General features: G+C 38.2%; 1 protein-coding gene across 1 annotated transcript; it reads left to right on the plus strand.

Moving 5' to 3' along the window:
* Positions 1 to 16987: 16987 nt before the first annotated feature.
* On the plus strand, positions 16988 to 25791 carry LOC112436068 (uncharacterized). The gene is made up of 11 exons (XM_076874294.1): positions 16988 to 17691; positions 18307 to 18534; positions 18911 to 19064; positions 19264 to 19336; positions 19583 to 19925; positions 20409 to 20504; positions 21033 to 21343; positions 22471 to 22652; positions 23052 to 23221; positions 23825 to 24039; positions 24550 to 25791. The coding sequence occupies exons 1-11, from the start codon at positions 17384 to 17386 to the stop codon at positions 24780 to 24782; spliced, it is 2313 nt and encodes a 770-aa protein (XP_076730409.1). The 5' UTR covers positions 16988 to 17383; the 3' UTR covers positions 24783 to 25791.
* The last annotated feature ends 1725 nt before the right edge of the window (positions 25792 to 27516 follow it).

The raw sequence follows: 27516 nt of genomic DNA on the forward strand, positions 1-27516 counted from the left end.
TTGAATATGTGCAAAACAAGTGGCATTTATATACAGTGTGGAGTGGTCCTTAGAAACCCCAGGCATTTATCTGCAATGGAGCTCAGAATTTAAGCTTGGATTTATCCAATTTGTTAACCTGCTCTAGTGATAGTGTTTCTCAGGACTATAATTACTATTAAGTTGAGTTATTCCAGAAGACTCTCGCTTCTTTCTTTTTCTCTGCTCTTTGGAAATGTCTTTGGCACCTCTTTGGAAAGCCTTCCTGTTATCCATCTGCTTACACGCCTTACCCACTTTTGCCTTCCTGCTCGTAAATACATGACGGTACTGTATATTTGGAGGTGGTGAGAACATTCACTGTACTAATATCGTGGAATTCACCTGCACTCTCAGGAAACTGATCTCAAGCTACACAGGGCCCAGATCTGAGATTTTGAACCTTTTTGCCTTTTTTAACCTTTTTCACCAAACTAATCATTCTAAGGCTAGGTGACATTTCTGCCTGCTCATAAACCCTTTGACATTTGTCTTCTTAATAATCTTCTTTATAATTATAGGGCAGGTGGACATCAGTCTGGCAGAAGTAGTCACTTGAGTCTTAGCTGCATGGAATTTGGATTAATAATTAATAAAGCAGAACAATCTGCCTACAGAGGAAGAAGATTGTGCTGTTAGAAAATTCTCATATGAAGAAAGTTTAAAGACACACTTGCCATATGTAACAACAGGCACAACTCCCATTCCTGGAAGTCATCAAGCTTCACAAAGTGTCAGAAGGCTTTGTTAGAGTGAAGTATATGGTAACCGCGAGCTCCACTAAATTCTTTACCAGCAGTGATGAATTAAAAATTTACCCCTGGTGCCACTAAAAAAAGCTGAACCACGGCTCAGCTTTTTATTGCTCCTACTAGGACACTTGTATCAGTAAGAAAGAAAGTTTCAAAACCAATCTAAATCATTCAAGCCAACTAAACTTAAACTGAAAAATTAAAGTAGATTGCCATAATTCCCTCAGGCAGGGTTTTTAAATCATGTGACAGAAATAATTCATTGTATGTCATAAATATGTGTGGTTGATTCTGATCAGTAAACATTCAAAATGAACTGTAGCCCATTTTGAAAATCTCATCTCTTTCTATTACGTTAAAAATGAAATGTCCCTCATCTATTGCCCCATAATTACATTTGTAAAGTGATCACCGAGAGTGTGTCATATCACATCAGAGGCTGTTCCCCAGGATTTACAGTCTGTACAATTTAAATGACTATTAAATATGAGCACTTACTAATATTCAGCTAGTAAGTGAAAGAAAATATCTCCCAGTGGAATGGCTCTAAAGCAGCGGTCCTCAACCCCCGGGCCTCGGACCGGTACTGGTCTGTGAGTCGTTTGGTACAGGGCCGCGAGAGTTGAAGCTCAGGTGTGAAATGTATGGTTTTCCGGGTTTTTATCGGTTTTCAGCGTTATTTTGTTATCGTTTTTATTGTTTAATCGGTTTTTCTGGGTCTTTTCACGTGTGTTATGAATAAATCTTTTTTTTCGGTACCGGTACTAGTTTTATTTTGTTGTATTTATCCATGACACCTTAAAGGCCGGTCCGTGAAAATATTGTCGGGCATAAACCGGTCCGTGGCGCAAAAAAGGTTGGGGACCGCTGCTCTAAAGAACTGTGTACTGAAGTGCTCTGCACTCACCTGAAGCTGTGTTTTTTTTCTCTCTATTTTAAAGCTGATCAATACCAGCGACTCAGCATCTGTTCTGCTGCCAGAAATGTCAGATGCTGAGATTTCTGCTCCTTAGACTGACTGTTCAGCTTGCATTCTGCTGCTGCTGGTGCAAAAAACAAAAAACATTTCAACTTCTTACCTTAGATACCTTATGATCTGTATTTAGTTTGCGCAGTGAAGGATGTCATACACAAGGTATGTCTCCCCTCCAAATGAGAGGATCTCCAGGGGATTCAGCAGAACCTCACAAAGAATGCCACTCAAGTCGCCAGAATGAAAAGACATCTGACAGCCTCACATGGTATGTGTCTTCATCCAGGAGCTTGTTCAAAAACAGCCAACAGAACAAGACTGAACCTACAGCTTCTCTGCAGACAATATTCCTTTACGTCACAGAAATCAAAAGTAAAGAGTTTAGAAGCATTTAGAAGTTACTCTGTGACATAATATCACTAGTATACTAGTGTTTTTTTTAAGATGTTAAAAAAAAACATCTTAAAAAAACGGTAATAAAACGGTAATATTCTGGCAGTTGGGGCGCCAAAATACTACCGTAAAATAACAGAAAATAACTTTCTCACGTAAATACAGTTACTTTCAGTAATGAAAATAGTTTGTTGCGCTAATTTCACATGGGATTCTGCCTTTTCCAAGTGCTTTTAGACATCAAATTAGGAACATTTTAACGTGATCAAACAATGAAATTACGTATAAACACTGTCCTTCCCCCCAGATTCTCGAGGTTCTGGATGGGGGGACTGTAATGTTTTATTGCAGATACATCCTATCTGGAAGATCTCCTTCTTTTGATGTAAGCTTCCTGCGTTTACGACCCTTTGGTCAGCAGGAGGTCTGACTGACACACACACACACACACACACACACACACACACACACACACACACACACACACACTTACAGAAGTTCACACATATACATACAATGCCTTGTCTTAGAACCATGTGGGCGTGGCTTTGTTCTGTGTGAACTGTCTCTCAATAAAAAGGGCAGCAAGGGAGGTCAGATGTGAGGTCATTTTCGTGGTGGACACAGGCCTCCCTTGCGCAAGTGATTGATCGATTGACTGTCTTGTTTTCTTCATGATGAATAAGTCTCTAGAATTAGCGGGGCTTGTGGAAACACAGACCCAACAGGAATCATGTTATATACTTTTCCACACACTCATCCCCCCTCCCTTTCCAAACGCGTTCGACGCTTATTCCCTTCCGATGCTGATGGTGGATCAAGGAGACCAGCGCACAGGCTGCAGGCCCGGATGTACTGTCTAAATCGGCTGTCTCTTACCCTTTACCCACCCCCGTTGCTTGTCATGTGTTTCTTTGGTTTTCTTTGGTTTTTCATGTGCTATGTGCAGAGGTGTTTTTTTCTGTTCTCAAACTGATCTCCCTGTTAGAGCTCAGTCTGGGGGGAGTTATTTTTTTCTCCTTATCTTTCCTCATGTGGTGCATTTTCCATTGTTATACCTCTCTGACCTGTCTTCCCCATGTGATGTTTTGTGTAATGTATGTATGGTCGGAGGGTAAGATGGCACCGCCATTGTGTGCAATAGGTCGGCAGCCTTATGAAATTTCCCCTTGTGGGACTAATAAAGGTATATCAAATCAAATCAAATCCATAGCATTACATTTGAATTCAACAGTTCAATATTTCAAATAACGGACAGATATTTGTGAAATCATGGTATATTTGTGAATGTATTTTAACAATCTAAGTATGCATATGTACAGACAGATACATTTAATAATCATGAAAATTATGTTTTATTGCATTACATTGATTTAACGTTAATTTACATTTTACATATAAAATCACAGTCTACTTATGTAAATTTAATGATATTCTAGAAAGACAGTACAAAACTGTAAAATATACAGTAAGATACTTTGACATTACTATTTTTTGGAACAGTGTATGACCAGTTTCAGGGTAAGCGATCAAACACGGAAGAGAGTCAAATGTTATACAGGACTGCATGACTGAGTTTATACTTGATGACTAACTTGTTGTAAGTACAGGAGCAAGATGCTCATTGTATAATCACTCCCACTGCGTATCTCTATGGAAGACAAAAATGCAAGTTACTTTAACTGGAGTAACAGGCAGGCTCCTAAGAAGAACAGACTAGGGCTATATAGCAACATAAGGGTCACTCTACTCTAATTTATCTTATCACATGATGGCATAACGATAGAGGGTTCAAATACCCCAAACACATTCATGGTTTTTGAAGGTACACATTACTGTTATAAAAGGTGCACATTTTACCTCAAACCACGGTGCAACCTATATTCTGATTCATCAATCCTAGGATATAGGCACATGCACTTATGAACACCATTATGTTAGAACATAGCATTCTTTATGTTCAAACTGTGGTTGGTACATAAGTCCAATAACACAGACCTCTGTGAGCAATGAAATCTCCCAGTAGGATAATGAAATCGTTTGGGCAACCTCACTCAGTGACTCCAAGAAGGCTGGATATTCTGAACTGTCATTTGCATATTCACAAATGACAATTTAGAATCATTTCCCCCACCTGGAGGCTCTGGGATGCAACTCTCTCCAGCGGAAAGAACCCCAAAATGCAGGCAGTAGGCCAGGGGATACATGAATCAATCAATCAATGATTGATTTATTGATTGACAGTCTTGCCCACTGCCTCTCGTGGGAGCAATTCCACACTGGGCACAGTTCAGGTCCTCTCTAGGTGACTGGTTCCAGGGCCCAAGCTGTGTGTTGAGGTGAGCCTGACTTCACGTAGTCTCAATCTGACCCACAGACCGACAAACAAGGAGCAACTGAAGGTGGCTACAGTAAAGTCCTCTCACTGAAAGAAAAACAACTTCTTCAGGCAGTACTAAACCATCCTTATATGTAATTGTCTTATTTTGTCTAATTATTTTTGAGATTGATGAGACTGTGTATAAAAAAATGCTTGAAAGTCCTTTACGCAGAAAAGCAAGCAAGTCTTGATCATTTTGTGGTGGCAAAATGACAGTAACAAAGCACACTAACAACAAAACAATAAAATAAAAAAAACAAAACAAGAAACAGCCCATTCGTGTTGGTGGAAAAATGCACCATGTCGACCAATCAAAAATGATATGGCAACATGACTAGGGATGGGTACCGGTATCTGACATAAACGGTAGTAACCAGACCGAAAAGCAGCTCACATTTCGGTGCTTTATTTCGGTGCTTTTTTTTCCTGAGATGTCATACACTTTGAATTCTAGCCAATCATTTTATGTTTCCGAGGATAGTAGGCGGGCCCAGGTACGTACGTTCCTTTAGAGCAGAGCTACAGATTAAAAATGCCCAAGACGAAGGCGGTCAAAAGTCTGGCTGTACTTCACAGCAAAAGATGCAAACTCAGCAGCCTGCAACAAGTGCTTTAAGGTGATACTGTGATACTGTCAAAGGAGGTAACACCTCAAATTCGTTGAAACACCTGGCGACGCATAGCGTTTTTTTTTTTAAAAGCCGAGAAATGCGCCGTATTTGATAGTTTGCTGCGAGACCTCACACCGAGCACATCTACTGCGGGTGTGGTGCCTGTTATCGGACCCGGATTTAGCAACATCCCCAAAAGCCCGAAGAGGAGTGTCCTGGCCCCTAGCCCTGCCAGTGTAGCAGAAATGATGACGGATGATGATGGCAGCAGCAGCCGTTCTTCTCTGCGTGAGTAGCTTAATGTTGTTCGTGTATAATTTACGTTGAGTGGGCTAACCACGTTATTAAATGAATGCATGTAAGGTGAACTAGCAAACATATTCGTAGTTATATGCAGCTGTCTTCTTGTTTGATGGCAGATGCTCCCTTCACCCTGGCCAAAAAGGCTAAAATGACCAAAGAAAAAATCGAAAACAGTTAAACATGAGAGGTTTTTGGACAAAGTTTGTGTTTTTTTACATTGATAAACCCTTTAGAGCCGATCGGAGCGGGAACGCTCTGTTATGCGTAACTATTTTTAAATCCCGGTAGCACTGCAACCACGTAAGCTAGCGCAAAAATTTTTTTTTGCATATGAAACCGGAGGAGTTGTACTTACATATTGTGCCATCAGCTTGTCCTAGGTCACGGTTTCCTTCCACATAAAGCTTTGCAAAAACTGCATAAAAAGCGCTTGCAGGAACAAAAACATAATATTCCAGAAACACGCTTTGCCGGTCCAATCAGCTGTTCAAAACACTTCCTACGTTGGAATAGACGTCAGCGCGAACTTTTGCATTTCCGCCATTACCTGGCCGAAACCGGAAGTGACGTCATTTTCGCGGAAATGTAGTCTTTTTTGCGATCAGGGCCTCAGGGCCTATACTGCTCTTTTTAAAAGTTATCTTTGACTTTGTGACTTTCTGTGTCGTTTCTGGGATGCTTAGGACTCATATTGCACTGCTGGAAATAGTTTATTTTGATGCATATGCTGCTTTTTTGCAAATTTGCAGTATAATATTTATTTTCGTTTTTCCTGCAGTGTATAAAAATTGGTGTATTTCAAAAATAAAACTATGAAGACACTCAAAATAAATTTCCTGTGGTGGGAAACTATTTTGTGCAACTTTTTTGTATTTACAGTTTTGAGGGATAAGCCTCTTAAATTTCTCTAACTACAAATATATGTTAAAAAATCAAAAACGATTTTCAATTTTTTTGTAGTTTATTGCACTGTTTTGCAATTTATGTAATTACTATGCACTTAATGAATACATATTATTAAAATCTGGGCTATAATGGTTGTATTGATGTATAGCAACTTGAAATGCTCCCAAAAATGGCTCCACAGCATGTAAAAATATAATATAAGCTCTGGTGGACTTGGTTCTATGGTAGGTCTTAAAGGGTTAAGCACTGCTTCCAGCCAAGAGTGATACCATATTGGTCAGGCATTGTGTGGAGGCGAGGAAGAAGGAACCCAAACGCAGGACTCGCAGGTAGGTGAAGACTGGTGAAGTTTTATTATAAGGAGTGGATGAACAGAACAGAGGTAGGAAATGGTTGGCTGGCTGGACGACTGACTGAAGGACTGAAAGACTGAATGGCTGGCTGGCTGAACGCAGGCGGAAACGACAACATAACATCAATGACACGACAAGGGCTGAAGGGAAGAGAGGGCTTAAATACACGACTAACAATGACAACGATTGGAGACAGGTGAGTGAACAGCTGGACCTAATGAACTAATGATAAATGGGAAGAGGACTGAATATAATGCACACAGACCAAGGCTAACACAATAAAACAGGAAGTGGAACAAGCAGTAGATAAACAGTGAATGTGAACTGAAAATACTGGGTCAACGACCCAGAAACCCTGACACATATATGCCCCTATAGCTGCAGAAAAGGCTAACATCTTTTTACAAAAAACAGCTGAACATGAGAGGTTTTTGGACCAATTTTGTGTTCTCCATTGTTCAAGCACCGGTTTGAGCACTGTTTAAGCACCAGCACCGTTTCAAAAGTACCGGTTTGGCACCGGTATCGGATAAAACCTAAACGATACCCATCCCTAAACATGACATTCGGTTGTTTAGGAAGAGGGGGAAGTTTTAGGAGTGACGGCGAGAGAGAAAGAGAGAGGGAGAGAGAGAGAGCAGAAAAAGAGAGAGAGAGTTTTGAGTTGTGAGAGATTTATGACGTTTAACGTGTTTGGAGTGTTTAGTTCATGTGTTATCTTGTGTAGTTAGTGTGTAGTGTTGTGGATAGTTTTGTGTTGTGTTTGAGAACAATGAGGTGACTGCTGTCTCCAGGTAGAGAACAGGAGTGATACACCTGCTGCTGTCAGACCTGCATGTGTCAGGCTGTGATGTTCTCCTTTATAGTGGACAGAAATGTTTGGAGTGGCACAAATAATTTGTGTGGCATCTTACTGAATGCAGAACACCTGATTGCTATGTAAATAGTTTTAAATGGTTATTAAAAAGGGGTAAAAGGTAAATAGCTACAAGTAATTTTGTTGTTTGCAAAACTTGTGCATATGATTTTAAAATTGACAATTTATAATTGCATTTAAAGTTATGAAATATGATTCATTAATGTTTGTGGTTGTTACAGTAAAAAATATAACTTTTTCTACTCTGATTTTATGTTTTTTGTCTAATTTTAGATCAATTGTGTTAATACAGTTGTTACGCAGTGAGGGGCGGTGAGGGAAACATCAGACTTCACTCTATCTTAATTAAAGTAATTGTTTTATTATCTCTTGCCAACATCATACACATGCAGACAGCAACTTTTCAAAATGGCCCCCAATCCATTTCCTGCTCCCTTTAAATACTCTAAAGACACACCTTCTTAATACAGACTGGCCTATAAAAGAGCTGCAATTGAGGCAGGCTTCCTCTTTACTGGGAAAACAAGATGGCCACCACAAAGGTAACCTGCAACACTTTGTTACTTAAATGCTTCCCAACATTACTCACTACCCCCCCCCCCTTCTGGTCAACACATCTCCGGCAAACGGGAAAGATAGTCAGCAATAAGATTGTTCTTACCCGGACAATGCTGGACGGTGAACTGGTATGGCTGGAGGGCTAGGCACCAGCGCAGTATCCTCGCATTCTGATGTTGCTTGGGATCGGTGATCCGTCTGAAGAATAAATTCTCTTCCAAGGAGATAATATTTCAACGAATCAATTGCCCACTTAATTGCCAGTCCTTCTTTCTCTACTGTAGAATAGTTTTTTTCCCTGTCAAACAGCTTCTTACTTAAGAAAAGCACAGGTTTTTCTTCACCAGCTTCTCCTTGAGCCAGCACTGCTCCAAGTCCAACATTAGAGGCATCTACCTGTACAACAAATGGTTTGGAAAAATCCGGGCTTTGCAAAACAGGGGCTTCAGAAATCTGTCTCTTTAAACATTGGAAGGCATGTTCACAGTCGTCATTCCACATCACTTTAGAAGCGTGTTTTCTCGTGAGATCTGTAAGAGGGGCTGCCAAGGTTGAGAAATGGGGAATAAACCTCCGATACCAGCCAACCAAGCCCAGAAACGACCTCACTTGCTTTTTGGTTTTAGGTCTGGGAATTGTTTGTATAGCCTTTACATTTTTAACTTGTGGCTTTATTTGTCCATGGCCAACAATGTATCCTAGATACCTCACCTCTTCTTGTGCCCAGGCACACTTGCTCACATTCAGAGTCAAACCAGCCTCCTGGATCTTTGCCAACACAACTTTTAGATGCTGCAGGTCTTCCTCCCAAGACTCACTGTAAATCACCACATCATCCAGGTAGGCAGCTGCAAACTTTGAACAACCATTAAGGATAATGTCCATCAACCTTTGAAAAGTTGCAGGTGCCCCATGAAGACCAAAGGGCAACACGGTGTACTGAAATAAGCCCATTCCTGGAATTTGGAAGGCTGTGTATTCTTTACAGGACGGCTCTAAGGGCACTTGCCAGTAACCCTTACACAAATCTAAGGTTGTAATGTATCTAGCCTTTCCTAGTCTTTCCAGTAGTTCATCAATCCATGGCATTGGATACGAATCAAAACAGGAAATACTATTTAGCTTTCTCATGTCTGAACAAAATCGTAGGGGAGGGGTCTTTCTTTGGAACAAGTACAATGGGGTTTGACCACTCACTTCTTGAGGGCTCAATCACTCCCAGTTCCAGCATCATCTGAACCTCCTTCCTCAACGGTTCCACCATCCGTTCTGGTATCCTGTAAGGCTTAAGACGAAGAGGTTTTGTGTCTTTCAAGATGATGTTATGTGTTATGACATTTGTTTGTCCCGGTTTGTCTAAGAACAAAGATGGAAAGGATTGCCTCACCTCATTCAACTGTTGCCACTGATCTTCAGTCAGATGTTCAGGAGGGTCTTCAGATTTGGGCATGCCTCTGAATGGGCTCATCTCAGCTTCTCCAACCTCCAGAATGCCACTGTCTTCAGGCCGAACATCTTGTACCATCAGGATTTGCTTCACACCTGGTTCTGGGGCGTTTCTTTCATGATACTCTTTTAACAAGTTTACATGTAGCAGTTGCTTTGATTTGTGTTTCTCTGGACAAATGACCTCATATGTCACTGGGCTGGTTTTTCTGGCCACAGTATAAGGTCCTTGCCACTTAGCCAGCAACTTACTTGGTCCAGTAGGCAAAAGTACCAAAACTTTTTGACCAGTCTTTAGTTCTCTCTCACAGGCATGCTTGTCATACCATACCTTTTGCTTTTGCTGCGCCTTCTGCATATGGTCTCTAACCTGTTCTCTGTATGTTTCCAGTTTGTCTCTCATCTGCAATATGTAGGAAATGATGTTCATCGTCGAAGCCACTTCAGTAGACCCCGGTGCCACTCTAGCCACCCAGTTCTCTTTCAGCATATCCAGGGGGCCTCTAACCTGCCTTCCATAGAGCAGCTCAAAAGGGGAGAAACCAGTTGAAGCCTGTGGTACTTCTCTGTATGCAAACAACAGAAAAGGCAACCATTTATCCCAACCTTTGCCAGTATCATCAATAAACTTTCTCAACATTTGCTTTAATGTACCATTAAATCGTTCCACCAGACAGTCAGTTTCTGGATGGTAGGGAGTAGTTCGAATACCTTTTACACCAAGTTGGTCATAAAGAGACTTTATCAAATGTGACATAAAACTGGTACCCTGATCTGTCAGGATCTCCTTTGGAACGCCAACTCTGGAAAAAAGGTCTACTAAGCATCGAACAATGTGTTTGACCTGCAGAGAACGCAGTGGATAAACATCTGGATATCTTGTGGCATAATCACAAATGACTAACGCATATTTATGACCACTACTGCTCTTGGGTAAAGGACCTATGATATCCATAGCTATTCTCTCATAAGGTACATCCATTATTGGTAATGTTTGCAACGGGGCTCGGTCTGACATTTTGGTAGGAGCCACTTTCTGACATTCATGACATGTTTTGCAGTAGTCAACCACATCTTTGTACAATCCTGGCCAGTAAAAACGTTGAGCAACACGATTGTAAGTCTTTGCCTGTTTAACCAAGGTTTGTGAGCTACCAGTGTCAGCAAGAGCCTTTACTGTTCGGCCATTTATTGAAACATCTACCACATGTTTATGTGGCACTAAACCATCACCAGTAAGTTCCCCCTCAAGACCTGTGGAGGGAACTACACACAACTCTACTGACTTTGGTTTTCTTAGGGGACATAAAAAAGCTTTATGACCAGGCTGCTGACAGTAATAGCAAATGAGGTTGTACCTTTGACTGCAATGTATAGGCTTCTTACCACCCCTAGTGTCCAAGCTTTCAACACTAGTCACCCCTGGAGGTTTTACCTCCCCAAACTTTGGTCTCCCCACAGTCATCTTTGACTTAGAAGGTTCACGATGAGCAGCTAGGTAACGTTCAGCCAGATCTGCAGCTTCCTCTCCTGTCTTTGGGTTGTTCTCTTTCACCCATGTGCGGACGTCTGACTGCAGCACGCGAAGAAACTGTTCCAAAATAATGGTTTCGCCGATCTCTTCTTTGCTCCGACTGTCAGGACGCATCCATCGCTTATAGAGTCCCTTTATCCGATTGTAGGTTTCACGCACACTCTCTCCCATGGGTACACTGGTGCTCCGGAACCGGTATCTGTAGGTCTCCTCTGTTACATTAAACTTGGATAACACTGCAGCTTTAATGGCTTCATAAGAGTCAGACTGTTCTTCATCCATGCCAGCATAAGCTTCAAGGGCTTTTCCAGTCAATAACGTGACCACTCTAGCTGCCCATTCAACTTGCGGCCATCCCCACGTTTTAGCTATGCGTTCAAATCGTACAAAAAAACTTTCAGGATCCTCACCTTCCCTGAAGTCAGGTATTCTTGGCTCACCCCCACGGTGTGTTTCTGCTCTCTGCACTGGAGCTGTTCTTTTAGAATGCCGCATAAATTCTCTAATTTCATCAAAAATATCCGGTTCAGAAAGTTCTTTACTCACGACACCAACTGCAGTCTGCTTAGGTCGTACTACTGGTTCAAAATCATTCTCATTAGCCATTGCTCCTTCAGGTGGTGGACCTGGCTCAATTGTTTGTCCACCTTCTCTTTCTTCCATGTCAGCAAGGGGGTTTTTCCTTGTCCAATGGTTTCTTCCACGTCCTACACCCCTCATTCAGCGTGTTCTGTCCCTCATTCACAGGCGTAACCGAATCCCACTTCTGACACCAACTGTTACGCAGTGAGGGGCGGTGAGGGAAACATCAGACTTCACTCTATCTTAATTAAAGTAATTGTTTTATTATCTCTTGCCAACATCATACACATGCAGACAGCAACTTTTCAAAATGGCCCCCAATCCATTTCCTGCTCCCTTTAAATACTCTAAAGACACGCCTTCTTAATACAGACTGGCCTATAAAAGAGCTGCAATTGAGGCAGGCTTCCTCTTTACTGGGAAAACAAGATGGCCACCACAAAGGTAACCTGCAACACTTTGTTACTTAAATGCTTCCCAACAACAGTATATCAAAATGAAAACATAACTGTAAATTCAGACATGTGAGGTTGTGCTGGAAACAATGATAAAGTGAATAACAAGGCAAAGTAAATAATTTTTAAAGGTGAAATGTAGAAGTCAAATCAAAAGTAGTTAAAAATGGCCAATTATACCCTGGACCCCAGAGGGTTAAACATTTTTTTTTAAAGTAACGCAATAGTTACTTTTCAAGTAATTAATTACTTTTAGAATCTTGTAACCCAGTTACTTTTTTGAAGAAGTAACTAGTAACTATAATGAATTACTTTTTCAAAGTAACTTGCCCAACACTGGCCAGCACACTTTCAATGGAGCAACAGTAGAAGACAATCAGGGGCTCCCTCTTCAGGTCCACTTTTCTGAGGATTCTCAGAAAATGGAGACACTATTGGGTGTTCTTTACAACCGCAGCAGTGTTTGAGCTCCATTGGAGGTCTGTGTCTGTGAGCACACCCAGGAACTTGAAACTGGACCCCCTCTCCATGCACTCCCTGTTCATGCTGACGAGCTGCAGCATGGACTTCCTCCTACTACACCATGAAGCTTGGGCTGCTGCTGCTGTCCGATGTTTGAGCTGCAGCTGCCACTTGTCCCTGCACCTCAAAGCTTGCAAAGAAGTGGTTCAGCTCCTCCACATTCACTAATCAAATACAATCACTGTATTAACATTGGTGATGCTAATTTGATTTATTTCATTCACATTAATTCTATGCTGACATTATTGGAAGTGTTATTTAAACAGTAACAGGGTTATGTTAATCATATGAGCAGAAATCGAGTGTCCATAATCACATTAACACATCAGGATTACCCATCAATCTCAATATAATAAATTACCACCTGTTAAAATGCAGCAATATAATACCCTTGCAACAAATTGTAGCATTCAACATCTGAATCACATTTCATGTTGTGTTTATGAGAACAAATTGTGCATGAATGTTGATGGATCTTGAAGTTTTATCTAAATGAAATCATGTCTTATCTTGTGATAGGTAATTGTATGCATGCTTAGAACTCCAAACTAAGGTAATCACGATGTTATATTTTTATTATACAATGTGGCATTTTATTAAAATTCATTTTTAAATAAGTTAAAATCACACTTAAATTTAAGTATTTTTATTACTCACTGTACTGTTCTCCCTAACAAGGTAAACATTTAGAAAATAATGTTCTGACATCAGCTTGAACAAATGTTACTGGTATATGCTGTACTCAGTTTTTATATAAAACAAGCTGTGATGCCACCAACTGCGCCCCTAGAGTTCACTTTCCCCACAACACACTCATCAACAGACCCACTGGCACCCACAGCAACAACTGTAACAGAACAGAACAGAACATCAACTGAAATCTTCAATTCCACCGGTGCAGGGGCAGTGGTACCAGGCAGGACTGCCTGCCCGTTTCCATCTCTACGTACAACAGTGTGTCCCACATTTTCACACTCAAAGCATTATATTATATATATATATTTCCCTCCTCATGTTTAACATGGAAAGAGACATCTAATCACTGGGTCCTTACACCCCAAACTCAAAGTCTTTAATCGGCTGGCCATTCTTACAAAATGTTAAAGCTCCTGTGCCAGTGCTTCATTAGACACAAAAGGTTGGATACCCATGTAATCCAGCTGGCCCGTACTGCCAAGGGGGAACCTTGAATAAACTCGTCATTTATTGAAATCCCACTTTCAATAAGCTGAAAAACTAACTCGGGTTGCTTAACTGAGGATACCATCCCTGCAGAGAGTTCACAACAAAGTTCCCTAAAACTATTGATTGTAAACCAAATCCATAGAAACAAATTTACCAAAAAAAGTAAGTTAATAGAAATGTGTCAAGAAATTAGAAAAAAAACAAAACACAGCTCTCAATCTCTCAGTCCACTCGTGACATGCTCAACCACCAAACCCCTGCAGAAAAAAAGAAAATGAAGCTTTTAGATTGGCCTAGTCAGACTGAAATCCAATTGAGATGCTTTGTCATGACCTTAATGAGCGTATTTAAAAAAAAAACTACCAATGTGGCTGAATTAAAACAAGTCTGCAAGAGTTGGCCAAAATTCACAGCAATGTGAAAGACTCATTACCAGTGCAGTTTTAGCTGCCGAGTATGGCACAACTATTTATTAAGTTTAGGGAGCAATTTCTTTTTTACAGGTCAGATAGTTTTGGATAGCCCCTTTTACCTTAATCACTTAAATCATCATTTAAAAACTGCATTTTGTATTTACTAGGGTTATCTATCTCTAACATTTGCTTGATGATGGAAAGTGTGTGAAAGATTTACAAAAAACAAAAGAAAGAAATCAGGAATGAGATACATACGTTTTCACAGAACTGTATTTAGATTTTGCTATCTGTCTGACAGGAATAGCGTCATAGTTTTCCAAATGCACCTCTGCTGTATTAAAGCACACTCACATTGCCATCTGCCAAGTACAATCGTGTTCAACTGCCCAAACCATTTCATGAGAAAACTCATTTTCAGCCTCTTAATTATTTCTCATTACAGTGGGGCTCAGGAGTAGATTGGAATTGGACAGTAATTGCCCAGCTTGAATGGTGAAACAATCCCAATGCATCAGTCTAGATGAAGTGTGACAGGGAGACACCTCGCTATTGTGCAATGCCCATTAGGCTATTTCCTGCTTTCTGATCACCTAAAAAAGCCCATGAGATTGTGGTGAATGCAAGGTCAGCATGCCAGCTCTTTTAGGAGGAAAATGCTTATGGCAGCCTGCACAAGATATTGATAACCTTGTCGCCAGCATTACACCTGTGATTAAGCATGTCTGATTGTGAGTGGATGTCATATTGTGATGCATTTTGGTATTTTTGTGGAACTGCCACTGGGAGTAAAGGGAGCATCACCTTCAGGCTTAAGAAAGTTATGTTTAGCACAGCTTGTGAGGGTAATGCTTGGATTAAAATCGGATTTTCTCATTTATCCTGTGATAGTAAAGATTCTCCAAATGTAGTATCATGAACAGAGTTGCCAATCAATAAAGTTGTTCAACACAAATCCCACTTGTCCCTTTCTTCAAATCTCTTCCTTGTACTTGCCAGCTTTAAATGCAGCAGGATACAGATGGGAACATTGTTTTTCTGAAAGCATTAGTTCCTTAAGAAATAAAGACACAATAAAGACACCTCAATATGAGGCAATTAGTATAATTTTGTGAATTTTGTGTATTGTTGCACCCCTAATATATATATATATATATATTAGGGGTGCAACAATACACAAAATTCACGGTTCGGTTCGATACTTTGGTGTCACAGTTAACCTAACCCTAACCCCACAGTCACAAAAAAATGTTCATGCCTTTTTAATTTGTCATTATAAATATATATTTTAACTCAAAAGTACAGTTTTTAAATTTAATGTTGCTGAAATAACAAAATAGTTTAAAAAAAATCTATCTGATCGAGAAATCCCTCATCTTTGGAAAAGAGAGTTTATTACAGAGAAATGGCTCTTTCCAAAATAAAAGCTATACTATACACCTCTTCTGGGGTATATTCTCAGCAGCATATTAAACATATCAGGTCCCCATAAGGAGAATCATGTGCTAACGGCTGTCTAAATGACTCGTACCATGCGTGCTTGTTGTTTTTGTCTGCTTCCACTTGTCTTTGCACTAGGATGATGTTGGCATAAATGTGCAGTCATATTCATTGTGTTCCCACTTGTGCTGTCAGCGTTAATCTTATTAAAATGACGTTAACGCGATAATGTGGCAAATCTCCCTTAACGAGTTACCACGGACCGCCCGTGCGTGGGGCTGGACGGCATCAACATGTTATCGAGCTAACTGCGCTAACGCACTTGTTCCCACCAATGTAATTGAGCATTGCCTGGCACACCCAACATACTGTTTTACTTTTGTCCATGACGCGCTTACCATCAGGGTCATACTTCACATGAAAACCGAAATAGCTCCAAATGCCAGATCTGAATGAGAGTGGAAGAGGCTCAATTTCAGGTAGCGTTGAGGCAATTGCCATGTTGCAACGAGCTTAGCTTCTGTCTCGCTAGCTTGCCCCCCCCCCCACTCACACACACACACACACATACACACACAGGCGCACAAACACAAGAGCACACTGCGCTCAGTGGATCTGCGCTTGACAGTGCAGCCTAGGCGGAGGTCCACTGAGCTCTCAACACAGACAGCATTGTCAAAAGAAAAGTTGATAAAATAAATTAAAAATTTTGTATTGTTCGATACATACATGCGTACCGAGCCGAAAGCACTGTATCGAACATATATATATATATATATATATATATATATATATATATATATATATATATATATATATATATATATATATATATATATATATATTATGGAATGCCCTTTAGGAAAATATTATATATATATATTCCAACCAAAGTCTGAATATATAGAATGAAACTTGAATATATAGAATGATCTTTTGAATATATAGAATGATCTTTTGAATATATAGAATGATCTTTTGAATATATATAGAATGAAACTTGAATATATAGAATGAAACTTGAATATATAGAATGAAACTTGAATATATATAGAATGAAACTTGAATATATAGAATGAAACTTGAATATATAGAATGAAACTTGAATATATATAGAATGATCTTTTGAATATATAGAATGATCTTTTGAATATATAGAATGAAACTTGAATATATAGAACGATCTTCTGAATATATAGAATGAAACTTGAATATATAGAACGATCTTCTGAATATATAGAATGAAACTTGAATATATAGAATGATCTTCTGAATATATAGAATGAAACTTGAATATATAGAATGATCTTCTGAATATATAGAATGAAACTTGAATATATAGAATGAAACTTGAATATATAGAATGATCTTCTGAATATATGAAATGAAACTTGAATATATAGAATGATCTTCTGAATATATAGAATGAAACTTGAATATATAGAATGATCTTCTGAATATATAGAATGAAACTTGAATATATAGAATGATCTTCTGAATATATAGAATGAAACTTGAATATATAGAATGAAACTTGAATATATAGAATGATCTTCTGAATATATGAAATGAAACTTGAATATATAGAATGATCTTCTGAATATATAGAATGAAGCTTGACGTCACGGAGGCGCTTGCGCCATCTAGTGTTTTCCTTGTTTGTACCTGCGAGGAATGGCACTATGAGCCAGTCCGCACGGAATTTTGTGGCTCAAATTCTAAGTAATGAGGAGCTAATTAACACCTTGGCAAATGCATGTTCTGGCCAACCTAATATTTGTACTAGTGTACCGCATCGTACTACTGATGAAGAAATTTATTCACTTTTTCATCGTGGAAGACCAAATGCAGTGAACCTCTCCGGTCAGATAACCCCTGGCTATCCAGCTAACGTTATGGAGAACGTGCCTTCCACATCACAGGAGTGCCCCACAACAGGTCCCATCTACAATCTTAGACCTTTTACTCGAAAGGGCCCAAGGCAGAAGAGGTAAGAACAGAACTAAATGCACTGAAATTACTAGTGGAAGGTTAGTAATAGCCCGTAGGTTTCAATTGCTCGACGAAGCTAAGTAAACAAAAATATCACAAAAAAACAAAACAAAAAAACTGTGCGATAGACTGACAGCGTGTGGACGTGGAGACTAAACTGTGCACAACAGTTAATTTGTTTAATTGTGGAAACATTTCTATAATATTTCACGTCCCGTAAGCTTAATCTGCAAACATTGTGTAAAAGCAAAGCACATCAGTTGTTACAATACATAGTTGTTGGCAGTATATAATTTAATGAAACCTTTTTTAAAGCAACAAAAAGTACTCCGTGAATTGAAGACATTTGTTTATGTGATTGTTAAGTTTCTCCACCCATCCATCCCACTATCTTCCATCATCTATCCATCCATTCATCCATCCATTCTCTTCCACTTATCCAATTCAGGATTCCAAGAGCCTATCCTAGCTACCATGGGGCTAGAGGGTGTTTATTAATGCAGATTAGACATGTGTACAGCATGGTGTATTTTTTTAATTAAATGTACTTCATTGATCAGAGAAGTGTAATATAACATGCAGAAATGTTTAATTTGCCTTTATCCTCCATTAGGTTTCCAGCACAACTAAGCAGGTCACATTCTGTGGCTCAGTCTTTCACCAAAGAAGTGATTCTCTTGCCAGACCATCTAACTACACATGTGCCAAGGCGTAACAAAAAAGCTTGGCTTTTTGAAAATGGACATATAAAATCTGCACTGGAGTTTAGCTGTGACTGGGACTCAGACAAAGTAATGCAGGCAATAAGGACTGCCTTCCAGCCAGTTGTTGAAGGATGCAGGTAAGCATTAGATCCTTTTTTATAAAAAAAAATATATTTTTTGTTACTTAGATTATTATACTATTAAAGGTCAACTTTGGGTATTTCCAAAAAGGATCTGGGAGCACCGATCAGATGACTGGACTGATATCTTTTAGAGTTAACAAAAATTAAGCCTTTTAATGTATTGTATTGGGAACGCCTTGGTATTCCCCCGGACAAGCTGGAGGAGGTGGCTGGGGAGAGGGAGGTCTGGACCTCTTTGCTTAGGCTGCTACCCCCGCGACCCGACCTCGGATAAGCGGATGAAGATGGATGGATGGATGTATTGTATTGTATTATAGTCTGTTAGCCTTAACAAAAATTTCATATACACTATGTTTTCTTCCTCCCCTAGGCTACAGATTTTGCTGGCATGCCACACCAAACTAGTTGAGCCATCACTCACTTCCAAACAGACTTTGAATGGAGACCTTGTGAAAAAACTGTTTCATCAGAAGTCAATTTATGTCAGACCTGACAAGGTCATCTTATGTGAGGACAATGAATCAGTAAGTAATCCTGATCATTTCAGCAAATGTATGTATTTTCATAAAATGAGAGTGAAAAAGGCAAAGATGGATTTTAAACTCCCTTAAACATTGTCACTTGTATTATGTTTTAATACATAATACATAAACATATTACTAATATTTATTATGACATTTTGTTGTCAGTATAATGAAATGTATTATCTGTTTTAATTTACAGACATATTCTGATGGAGAGAGTAGCCATACAAGCAGGCAGGATTTCACAGAAACGTTGAATTCTGACAAATGCGGTAAATATTCCTATCTAAAAGTCGCTCCAAATAAACTGTAAATTAAGTTGGTTCAGTGTCTGTTACTTAGTCATCTTAGGCATTGTGTCTTTAGCTAAGTGTCAAGTCTTTGTTAAAATCATATTTAAATTTAGTTTAATATTTTGAGCAGGAAGAAATGTACCCCTAAATACATGAAAAGCAAAAGCTATAAATGTGATTAGATGTTATTCAAAAGTTAAACTCCTGTTCTTTGTGTTCTCACAGTTGAAATTTCTAAAGAAGTTCCCTCAGCCATTCCCATTGTTAACGCACAGTCCATGTCTGTTGATGATGAGGTCATCTGGTGCGTTGCTACCCAAGATGTTTGTACTGTTGAATCTTCCATCTCTGCTGACACCCTCACAATGTCCACCAATCCTGCTGTCGTTGCTACTGATGAGGATGAGCCTTACTCCAGTGGAACATCTGCCTTTGTCAGTTACAACACACCTGGCTTATCAGTGGGTTCTTCTGCCAGTGTTACTGGTGACACACGTGTCTTCTCTAGTAACACCTCCAGTGTGTCCAATGGACCTACCCAGCCAAGTTTATCCAGCACATCCTACAGGTATGTGTTTTGTACATGTTTGTATCTTTTAATCTTTTGAGCTATATTGTGCAAAAGTCATGACCCACCCCTGCTTTCTTTGTATTTTGCTGGAAAAATAGGAAAGAAGCGCAGTGATTTACTGAAGTCTACAAAATTCTGTCTACAAACAGACATGGAAGCGCATTATATTAGAGTAGAACAAAACTTGTAGAATTTTAATGAGCTTAAAATTCAAAATGTGATATGAGCTACTTTAGTCTTCAACATAGCTTGAACTCTCTTAACCAAGCTTTCTTGATGGTGATGTCTTCTTTTTATTGAATTTCTTTAAGCATGGTTCAGGAATAGTTTTCCAGGCTTTTTGTTCTGTTCTCTGTCAAGATGATCCCACACAACTTTAATAATGCTGAGGCCAATCTATGTATTGTGATAATGTAATTCTGTCAACATCATTTATATGTAATTTAACTAAATAATTTACAAAACATTCTGGCTTTGCAGTACATATCTTGGCCTGTTTGAGGAAGAATACCTGTCAGATGACCCCGACCTCCAAGAAGCCATTTCAAGGTCTTTAGACTCAAGTGCAAGTGAAAGGTCAGTACAACACAAACTTTTACATGTTGAAAGGTCAACATATTAACCATTATTTTATGTTTGTTGCGGAAAAGGAGTCATCTACTGTCTAGTTTTGGATCAGTTTGAATAAGCAAACTACGAACTGCAACCTGTGATTTCTGTTGTCATTTGAAGATTACCAAGGCTATCAGATTACTTATATTTTACTTGATATATGTTTTGGTTTATTTTTACTTTTTTGAATGGAGGTTGGTTGTCAGTGTTGGATCTTGTTGTTTTTCTTGTTCTGCTTGTATTTATATAGTGTATTTATACTATTTATAAATACTAGTGTATTTATGACAAGATAAAAATGTAAACTTAGTTTAACTTAAACTTAATCTTTTTCCATTATCACAAACATTCTTGATTTGTATCTCTTTTTTGTTAAATATCAATTACAGTCTTAAGAATGGTACATCATTATTCTGTTGGTGGGTTATTGCCATTGAGACTAGTATATTTCTTTACTGTTTTTTTTTTTTTTTGTGTGTGTGTATGTTTCAGTGACGTCCAGAGCTTAGAGAGAATCTTGGGGCAGATTGTTACTAGAGTAAATAATGACAGCACTGTACGCTTCAACATCATAAGGCGAAATGTGTGGGATGGAGCATCCAGAGCCATGGGCAGATCCAATTTTTCACCAGAGAAAAAAATAGATGTGAAGTTTACTGATGACTATGGAATATCTGAGGGTGCTGTTGACAATGGAGGACCTACTCGGGAGTTCTTCCGACTTTGCCTCTGTGAAGTCAAGGACAAACTTGGCATCTTTGAAGGTCCACCCAATGCTAAAGTTCTTACGTGCAATTCTAAAGGTACTTATGATTTTATTAATTGTTGCCATTTGATTTATTTTACATCAATACATTATACATCAATTGGTTTGTGATTACATGTACGAGTTTAGTATCTCATACAGTTAACTAAACACATTTTTTTGGCAATGACAGAATTTTTGTACCACCACAGAGGATTTTAAAAAATTAAACCTAGATTGACTGAAGGGAAGATTGTCTGCTTTAGTTGAAAGGTTTGAAACAGTACTACATATTTAGAAATTCTGGTCATTTTTATACATGCTCTCTCATTTCTCAAAAGTAATTATTCAAATGACTGATATGGTGTAATTCAACAATCAAGAGATGCACTTATGAATGGAAACACAGATGTTTTACAACAAGGTGCAATAGTAAATAACTGGAAGGACTTTGCCAGAAAACATCTAAAAGAACTATGCTATACTACTATGAAGATATGGACAGATGACACCAAGATTAACCAAAATGATGGAAGGAGAAAAGCATAGTAAAGAAAAGAATAGCTTAAGTCACACATGGTGGAAGCAGTGTTATGACACGGGCATGAGTAGCTGCCATAGAACCAAGCCACTACTGTTGTCAATGATAGCACTGGTGATTTGTGAAGTGTAAAGGGCAATCTGTTCAGATTCAGCCAAATGCAAATGATAAATTGATTGGACAGTGTAAATTGATAATAACCCAAAGCATAACAAGCCAGCTCAGTTACCTGATCTGACTGTAAGGCTGTAAAGAATTGTAAAGAATTTTAATCCTTGTATTAAAAATAATACATAAAATGGTGTTAGCTTTCAATCACTTGTCTAAAGCAACCATCTTTAAAGATGGTGGATAATGTATAAAATTGACTGTAATTCCTAATCAGCTGGTGCCATTTTTTAATAAAATACCTCGAAGGAATTGCACTTTAGTATCATCTTGATTGTTTGGTATTAAAATCCAAGGTGGTGGTGCACAGCAAAGTTAAGATGATTTTGTTATTATCCAAACTATTATGGGTGCAACTGTATGGGCAATATTTTTTTCAGAAATAATATTTGGTAACTTGTACTATAAAAAATGCCACAGTAACAAAAATAATGATGCAAGCTTTTGAGATGATGTTTTATTTTATTTGTTAACAGCAATGAAAGATAATGGATACTACTATGCTGGCCAGATCATGGCAATGTCAATTGCCCACGGGGGACAGAGTCCATGTTTCTTGTCTGAACTCTTCTATGAGTGTCTTCAAAAGGGTCCAGACAATGTAAAAGTCAGCACTGATCATATTACTGATGAGGAAACAAGGTCACAAGTGCAGTCGGTGAGCATATTTTCCTTTGGTTCTTTCAATTTCATTGTAGGTCTTTTTTTGCTTGTCCAACATTTTTACTAACACTTCCCTAATTTTTCTTGCCCGAGTCCTGCACCTTTCTAGTAAAAGATCAAACATTTTAATGGCTACAAGAAGGAAGAACTAAAAATGTGTGTGGCAGGTTATGGTTCTGTTGGTTACTGCCCAAGAAACTCCAAGTTTCAGTTTTCAGAATTTAATGATTGCACTTGTTTTCCAGCTTAATAACTTATACCTCAGCCTCCTGATCGGTTATGGGGTTTCATAGGGTTAATGTACTAATTAAACACTGAAGCTATTAGTTTTGTATGTTCTACTAAATAGTAGAGTCAAATAATTCATTTTATAATTTCCTCATATTGTTTTTAGATCATACAGGCCGAGAATGATCTACAGCTGCAAGATGCAGTTGCACAGGCAGCCAGCTTGATCAGTCTTGCTGGTCACAATGTTTGCATAACACTTCAAAACAAACAAGAAACTGCTTTGGATCTGGCTCACTGGTATGTCCTTCAACGGACCCGTGCACCTTTTGAAAGGTATGTCTAAACACATACTGTAATGGTAAAAAATTAAGCCTGTCAAACTAAAGTCACTGTGTTGTGAAACGGGTATTAGCCTGTTTGGGTGGTACAGGTCTGTAGCGCTCCATGCTAGTACAGTTCATAACAAAACAGATATCTTTCATTCATGAAATTAAAATTCACATAAAACGTATCTGTGCCGATGTAGGCATGTGTTTAAATATGTAAATAAAAATAGATTCAAATTGAGTAGCATTTGGGTTGATTGTAGACTGACAGAAAAGGTATGCCAATGGAACAAGAGACCAGATGTATTTGAAAGCAATTTGTCACTTTTACTCCAATTCATGACAGGTCCCTGTGTATCATATTTCAGCTCAGTTGTTCCATGTATAGGCATTCTTTATCTGTATCTAAGACAGTCTGGCCCTGTAAGGGGAAAAATGTTCTTCACCTCTGATACAGCAGTCCACAGGAAAGTAAAATGTAATTAGTTCAGAAATGTCTCTTGATAAAACCTCAAAACCTCTTGTTATGATACAGGTTCCAAATCCAATCAAATACAAATATAATAATAGTAATATAAAATACAATTTGATTTTGTTTTATTTTGGCTAGGTTCAGAGATGGCTTGAGGTCTCTAGGTGTCCTAGATGCTCTACAGACATACCCTCTTCAGATGAAGTGCGTTTTCGTGAAAGCTGGAATGGCTCTCAGAGCAACTGATATGGAGAATCTATTCCAGATCATTCACTCCGAACGAGGGAGTAATGCATTTCAAGATGAGTGCCGGACCCTGGCTTTCTGGCAAGACTATCTTCAGGAGGCAGAATGTGAGTTTACTACTTGGCACATTGTTTGACCATAAATCAAAATTCTCACTTTTGTGCAGCAGCATCATGAAATTACAGACATAGATGCCATAACAAAAAAGGTAGATAGATAGTACTGATGCAAGTGCTGGGTTTACAAAGAACATTGTATCCAAATGTGATTTCAGTTTGACTTCAGTGTATTAACAGGATAAATAAATAACAGGATAAATAGGAGGATAACTAAATAAATAAATTATTACCAATCCTGTATACTGAGTACAAATAATAGGCTATTGCTGCATCCACGTACATTTAATATGTTGTGGTCTCCACTAACTTCTTTTTTTGACATTGTGGTTTCACTGTATAGCCTAAATAAGCTTCATGTGTGTCTTTCAAATTACAGCTTACTTTTAAAAATATATACATGTTTCACTTTTGATTTAATCTTTTGGTAATTTAATGTATCTGTACATCAGTAGTCTTAGTCAGAATATCATTATGATTTTGTATTTTTCTATCTTATAGTTGAAAATGATGTCTCTTTGGAAGATATTCTTGTTTTCTGCACTGGATGTGACAGCATACCAGCCCTGGGTTTTTCTCCAAAGCCAAGCCTTGAGTTCGTCACTAACTGCAGATTTCCAGTGGCCAATACTTGTGAAAATATCCTTCGTATACCAGTTCATGCAGTGTACACTACTTTCAAATCAGACATGGATTTTGCAATACGGAATTCACCAGGATTTGGAAGAGCATGATGTGTTTTCTTAAGGATTGGTGACATGATGAGGATTTGGGTTTTTTTCTATTTTGCATATGCATTTTTTATTTTCTTGTTTTTGTTAATGTTGTTAACCCCGCATCAGAGTACACCCTGGACAGCAGTAGGACTGTATAGCCTAAATAAGCTTCATGTGTGTCTTTCAAATTACAGCTTAAATACCAGTTCATGCAGTGCACACTACTTTCAAATCAGACATGGATTTGATAAGCCGAAGAGAATGGATAGAATAATTTTGTTTCAGTTTATACATGTGGGGCATTTTTTTGTTTTTTGATTATAGTTAATTTGTTTTCCTGCTTATATGGCATGTTTTGCCATATAAGCAGGAAAACAAAAAAATATGCCACAATCTCATTGTTATATAGAATTAAGTTTTCTCAAATGCTTCCTGTGTTCAACTATTCCACATAATGTGAATTTTCAAATGAGATGAGTTAAGCTTTATTTCAGTGTCCCATTTGAACATTTATGCTTTACACAGAACTTTGTATTAATATCATTTAACTTTTAGCTTAACTCACAGGTTTAAAAATGTTTTTGTTAGGTTTTGGTAAAGTTTTGAAAAGTATTACAGTAACCCTACATACTAAAAGGTAGAAAGACAGTATCTCCAACACTGGCAGCAAAGTTGTCTATAAATGTGACAGACATTGGTTAGGTCAAACCTGGTTATGTTACAGGTTGAAATATGAACATTATATCATACTATATGACATTACAATCTTATCAAATTATTATATATTATCAAAGTATTATAAACAATAATAATAATGATAATAAACATAACCTGGTTTGCAGGGAGTGTTTTAAGGATTTTGTTTGCATATTTTACTATACTACTTGATAACACAGGCTCATTGTAGATTGTTTGGGGTTTTTTTCCTCTTTCATTTTGTTTTTTTAAGACCAGCCCTATTACTGCAGAATATTATTTCCTTCCTATGGGTACTGGAAATACACAAATAAAGTGTTCTGTGTTTCTACTTTTTATGTAATTTGTGTCTTTAAAAAAAAGTTTAAAGAGTTTAAAATGTATAACATATTTTATTTAATGAATGAATCATAATTCCTGTTTATTAACAGATACATTAGTACATCATACAATCATATGTAACATATACTGTAACATTTTGTACTGTGACAAGTATGGTTTGTCATGAAAGAAAAGTGTAGTCTAAACACTTTATTTGTCTACTTTTATGATTTAAATGGCACAAGTGAATATGAAGATAAAACCAGTCTTTTTATCTTACCTTTCTTTTACCTAAATAATAGTCTTGGACCCTTTTCAGTATCATGATATTTCAAAATTTTTAGTGTCTGGCACTCAAATAAATTTTTTAATTAACACAAACAAATTTACTAATAACTTAACTGAAGCATGCGGCATGCTGTCAAAAAAACTTCTATCCCATGATTTCCATCGTCACTCAAGGGGTCGATCTGCCTCAAGTCAGCCGTCAACTGCTGGTGATGGTAAGAACGATGTCTGAAGTGCACTTGACTGAGCGGTCTGTGATGCTGAGGAAGTTGCAACATTCCAACAGTCCACAGCTGCAGCGGGGAGTGATTTTCCATTGTCCTTAAGCTGTGATGGTTCCACTGATTTACAAATTCATCCACAGATCTGTTAATTCTTGGAAGATATACATGGTGAAGAGCCCTAATATGAAATGGATCAGTGCTATCTAAAATCCCAACATTTTCCATAAAGAGGAAAAGGTCTTTAAAGTATGCTGACACAACTCTGTTTAGTTCACCCCACAATCTTTCAATTCTTTGATTATGCACACTTCGTCCAACCATAAAGCTTCCTCTGTTTGGCCCTCGATGTTCAATCATAAACCGTGCAATATCAATATTCTCACTGCCAGCATCACCCCTGACACGTTGTGGGAGGCCAAAGAGATCAACGGCACTCTGGAAAAGTTGCATAGCAGTTGATGCTCTGTTATCTGTGCAGCATCTCATGTAGGTAATGCAGCGACTGTAGCCGTCAACTCCTCCATGAAACACAAACCCCCAAGGATTTAACTTATGGTTTGTGTCAATATGCCTGGAATAAGAAGAAATATATTATTATTATGACACTAGATGTACATTAAAATAAAGGTCTATGACTTTGACATTGTACTTCTGTCATGTAAACTATTTCTGGAGATAAACAATATTTTAAACCCAGACATTATACAACATTGTTTATTAAAACACAAACAAAATATTATATTACTACAATCCAGGAAGTAATAATTAACATTAATCAAATTTAAGACGTGAAAAAAGGCATACCACACTTGATTTGGGACAGTGACATTGTAGACCCTCCGCTGAATTGCTCTCCGTCCTCTCAAAGCTCTTCCCACTGGATCAACTATTCTTAAACGTTCTCGCACTCGCCACCGCTGAACTCTGATTCCTCTTCCTCTCAAACTACCACTAATGTAGGATTCTCCTGAGCCAGGGGTATGTGTAAGAATCTCAGTAATGAGATGATCAAGATCCACATTTGAAATATTATTAAAATTTCCATAGTCCACTAAACCTAGTTGTATCCTGTGGTTGTACAGTGTTCGAACATTTACTGACAACATTTGAGATATGGCCATCCAACTAAACCCCAAGTCTCGCATGTCAGTCAGCTGAGTAGCTGGTATGTTGTACCTAAAAGAGTTAGAAACAAAAGAAGAAATATGTTAACTTCTTTCTTA

This window comes from Maylandia zebra, linkage group LG15 (genome assembly GCF_041146795.1).
Source record: "Maylandia zebra isolate NMK-2024a linkage group LG15, Mzebra_GT3a, whole genome shotgun sequence".
NCBI lineage: Eukaryota > Metazoa > Chordata > Actinopteri > Cichliformes > Cichlidae > Maylandia > Maylandia zebra.

Coding starts and splice junctions, on each gene's coding strand:
- LOC112436068 (XM_076874294.1), top strand. CDS start 17,384: ATGAGCCAGTCCGCACGGAATTTTGTGGCTCAAATTCTAAGTAATGAG. Junction 20,505..21,032: donor GACTCAAGTGCAAGTGAAAG/GTCAGTACAACA, acceptor TGTATGTTTCAG/TGACGTCCAGAGCTTAGAGA. Junction 22,653..23,051: donor CAAGGTCACAAGTGCAGTCG/GTGAGCATATTT, acceptor TATTGTTTTTAG/ATCATACAGGCCGAGAATGA.